At 51.7% G+C, this 3,103-nt stretch overlaps 2 protein-coding genes across 2 annotated transcripts in view; one reads left to right on the forward strand and one right to left on the reverse strand.

Annotated features, from left to right (window-relative positions):
- EMH_0008920 (uncharacterized protein) overlaps positions 1-2,059 on the forward strand; it is a gene marked incomplete at both ends in the record, with an annotated part of 3,513 nt that extends 1,454 nt beyond the window's left edge. Inside the window, 4 exons of the mRNA XM_013498511.1 lie at positions 85-952; positions 1,064-1,148; positions 1,396-1,495; positions 1,655-2,059. Of these exons, the coding sequence (XP_013353965.1) occupies positions 85-952; positions 1,064-1,148; positions 1,396-1,495; positions 1,655-2,059 (1,458 nt within the window). The remainder of the gene's footprint in view (positions 1-84; positions 953-1,063; positions 1,149-1,395; positions 1,496-1,654) is intronic.
- A 763-nt stretch (positions 2,060-2,822) lies between these two features.
- The window catches only part of EMH_0008930 (uncharacterized protein), a gene marked incomplete at both ends in the record, with an annotated part of 1,282 nt that continues 1,001 nt past the window's right edge, over positions 2,823-3,103 (reverse strand). Inside the window, one exon of the mRNA XM_013498512.1 lies at positions 2,823-2,958. Within this exon, the coding sequence (XP_013353966.1) occupies positions 2,823-2,958 (136 nt within the window). The remainder of the gene's footprint in view (positions 2,959-3,103) is intronic.

The following is a 3,103-nucleotide window of genomic DNA, read 5'->3' on the forward strand; positions in this document are numbered from 1 at the left end:
TGATGATCAACCAGGCAGAATTCAGAAAGTGTTTAGGGTTTAGGGTTATCTAAGACTTCATGTATTTCTTTGTGTTGCTCACAGGTTGTATTTCGGCAGGATTTACTCGATAAAGAATTCAAAGAAGATTGCGAGAAATACTTGAAAAAGAAACAGCACAAACCCAGAAAACACACACGTTCGGCTGCAGAGACATCTCCACAAGCCCCAAAATACCATCCATATACAGATGCATGCACAGAACAGGGGGCCCCCCGGGAGGCCTTGCAAAGGGGCCCCAGAGTGAGCAGCTTGGGGGCCCCCTCCGACGGGGGCGTTCCTAGGGGCCCCTGGTGGGGCCCCTCGCCCGTAACCGAGAACGGCAGCGGCGTTTCAGGGGGGCCAATTGCATGCGGGCCTTCTCTAGATTATCCTTGTGGGGGGCCGCCCCAGGCACCTTCGAACCTCAGCTCAAGTAGGGGGCCCCTTGAATATCTCCGGCAGCAGCTACGGCAGCAGAAACGTTCAAAGGCGAGAGCGGAGGAGATTGCACAGAGGGATCCGCTGCGGGCTTGGCGTGGGGCCCCACAGGGTACAGCACTGGGGGCCCAGGGGGCCCCCGAGCAGAGATCAGAGGGAGAATGGGGTTGTGCAGTGATGCAGAGAGCGGCAAAGCTATGGAGAAGCAGCACAAGGGGAGAACAGGGGGAGTGGGGGGGCGGAGAGAAACACGGGGGGAGAGAAGGGGTCACTGACACCGACAGCGAGAGCGAGAGCGAGAGAGAGAAAGAGAGAGAGAGAGAGGCAGATGAAGCCAACGAAGAAGAATACTACAGACGCCATCTCCCGTGGTGTTATCACTTTGAATTAGAAAAAGATTTCAACTCTGATCAGGTTTCAGAACAGCAACAAAAAACACAGAAACCCAAAGGCCCCCCAAGCCTTCGCCAGACACAGGAGATAAAGCTACACAGTAAACCCTAAACCCTAAACCCTAAACCCTAGTCCCTAGCAGCAAGCTTTCTCTCAACCCCGCCACAAAAACTAAAAAAGTTTTTGGTTTCTCTTTCTTGTACACTTGCAGAGGCCTGGGAGAGCGAGTTGCTGCGTTTGTATGAAGCAGCAGAAGGAGAGCTTCCTTCTCTTTTCGTAGGAACGGGAAAGCCAACGTAAGTTGCTGTTGCTGCTGCTGCTCGTGCTGCTGCTGCTGTTGTTGTTGCTGCTGCTAATGCTGCAGTTGTTCTGCTGTTGCACCTGATGCTGTCGTTGCTGCTGCGGTGATGCGTTCTCGGTATTTTGTTGGGGTGTATATCTCTGTTTTTGCTGCTGAAGCCAAACATATCCGCAGTGCTGTTGCTGCTGAAGCACCCTCAATCTGCTGCTGCTGCTGCTGCTGCTGCTGCTGCTGTTGCTCAGCCGACAGAAACATCCTAAGGATAAAACCATTCCCTATGCGCTTCTGAAACGTTACGGGGCCTTCATCGACTCCATCACCTCTTGCGGGTTGTTACAGCAGGTGAATCAACAGAACTCCTGCTGCAGCTGCAGCTGCAGCTGCTGCTGCTGCTGCTGCAGCTGCAGCTGCAGCTGCAGCTCTTCTGTATTAGCTATTACTGTGCTGTTGCTGCTGTTAGTGCTGCTGTTGCAACTACACTTTTAGCCGCTGCTGGTGCAGCCGGTAGCGATGACGATCGTTGCTAGGGGGCCCAAGACAGGGGCGCCAGCAGCAGCAGCAGCAGAGCGCAGACCGGCTAGCAACAGCAGCAACAGCAGCAGCAGCAGCAGCAGCAGCGTGTTTAAACTACTTGTATTTGTGCTGCTTGAACAGGAAGTGGAGAGGTATCTGCTAGAGGCAATAGGAAAGAAACCAGAGAAGAACATCCCCCACATGGAGCCACCAAAGGGGCCCCGGGTTAACCCCAATTATAATATAGATAAAGACAAGCTAGCAGCAGCAGCAAAAAAGCTGCATATACAGCCCGAAGAGCAGCCAAAAACTTTCGAAGCAATTGAGAAGAGGTCGAGACTGCCCCTTATAGAAGAAACCAAAACACTGGGCGGAGGAAGATACGTTGTTTAAGCAGCAGCAACACATGCTGCTGCTTATACTCTTGCTGCTGCTGCTGCTGTTGCTGCTGCTGTTGCTTTTCTCCTCCCTTTATCCAGTAGGAGGGTTGTTGAGAGGCAGTAGCTGTTGCAGCAGCGGCGGCAGCAGCAAGCCAGGAAAGGAATCGACAGTGCAGCAGCAGCAGCAGCAGCAAGAGCAGCAGCAGCAGCAGTAGCAGCAGCAGCGTCAGCTGTAGTTGCAGCGTATACGCGGAGTTTGAAAAAGAATAAACGTCAAATATGTTTATATATAAATAATTTTGTTAAATATACGCCAAGGAGACACGGAGACAGCGACAAGGTATGAGTTGTCTGCATTTGTGCAGCAGCAGCAAATACAGCAGCAGCAGCAGCAGTTGCTGCTGCTGCTGCTGTTTCTGCTGCAATGTGCGCCGCTGCATCTGCAGCTGCAGCGGATGTCTAAATGTTAAAGACTAAGACGGTGCTGCTGCTGCGGTGTCCCGCAGCAGAAGCTTATACTATATATATAGCATATATATATGCTGCTGCAACAATATATATATATATATATATATATATATATATATATATATATATATATATATATATATATATATATATGTTGCGGCGTTGCGGCAGCTCGACCAGCAGTAGAGCAGCTGCAGCAGCACCTACAGCTTGAGATGCAACAGCTGCAGCCGGTCCAGCAGCTGCAGCAGCATCTGCACCTGAAGCTGCAGCAGCTGCAGCAGCAGCAGCAGCAGCAGCAGTATGTGTTAGTGCTGAATACCCTGCTGCAGGTGCTGCACGAGGTCGTATGCTCTCGTGGTGAGAGACTGCAGCGCCTCCCAAATTTTTGTCTCCATAAAAGCTGCTGCTTGCAAAGGAGACAAATGCAGCTGAAACCGCCCCCTGCACACAAACCCTAAACCCTAAACCCTAAACCCTAAAACCTAAACCCTAAACCCTGAGTTTGGTGAGAAAGAGAGACGATGCGGGGAGGTTTAGGGTTTCAGGGGTTTGTGTGTGTGTACACCCCACAATCCCCCCCCCCCCC

The sequence above is a fragment of the Eimeria mitis genome, genomic scaffold (assembly GCF_000499745.2).
Source record: "Eimeria mitis Houghton genomic scaffold, Emh_scaff348, whole genome shotgun sequence".
NCBI lineage: Eukaryota > Apicomplexa > Conoidasida > Eucoccidiorida > Eimeriidae > Eimeria > Eimeria mitis.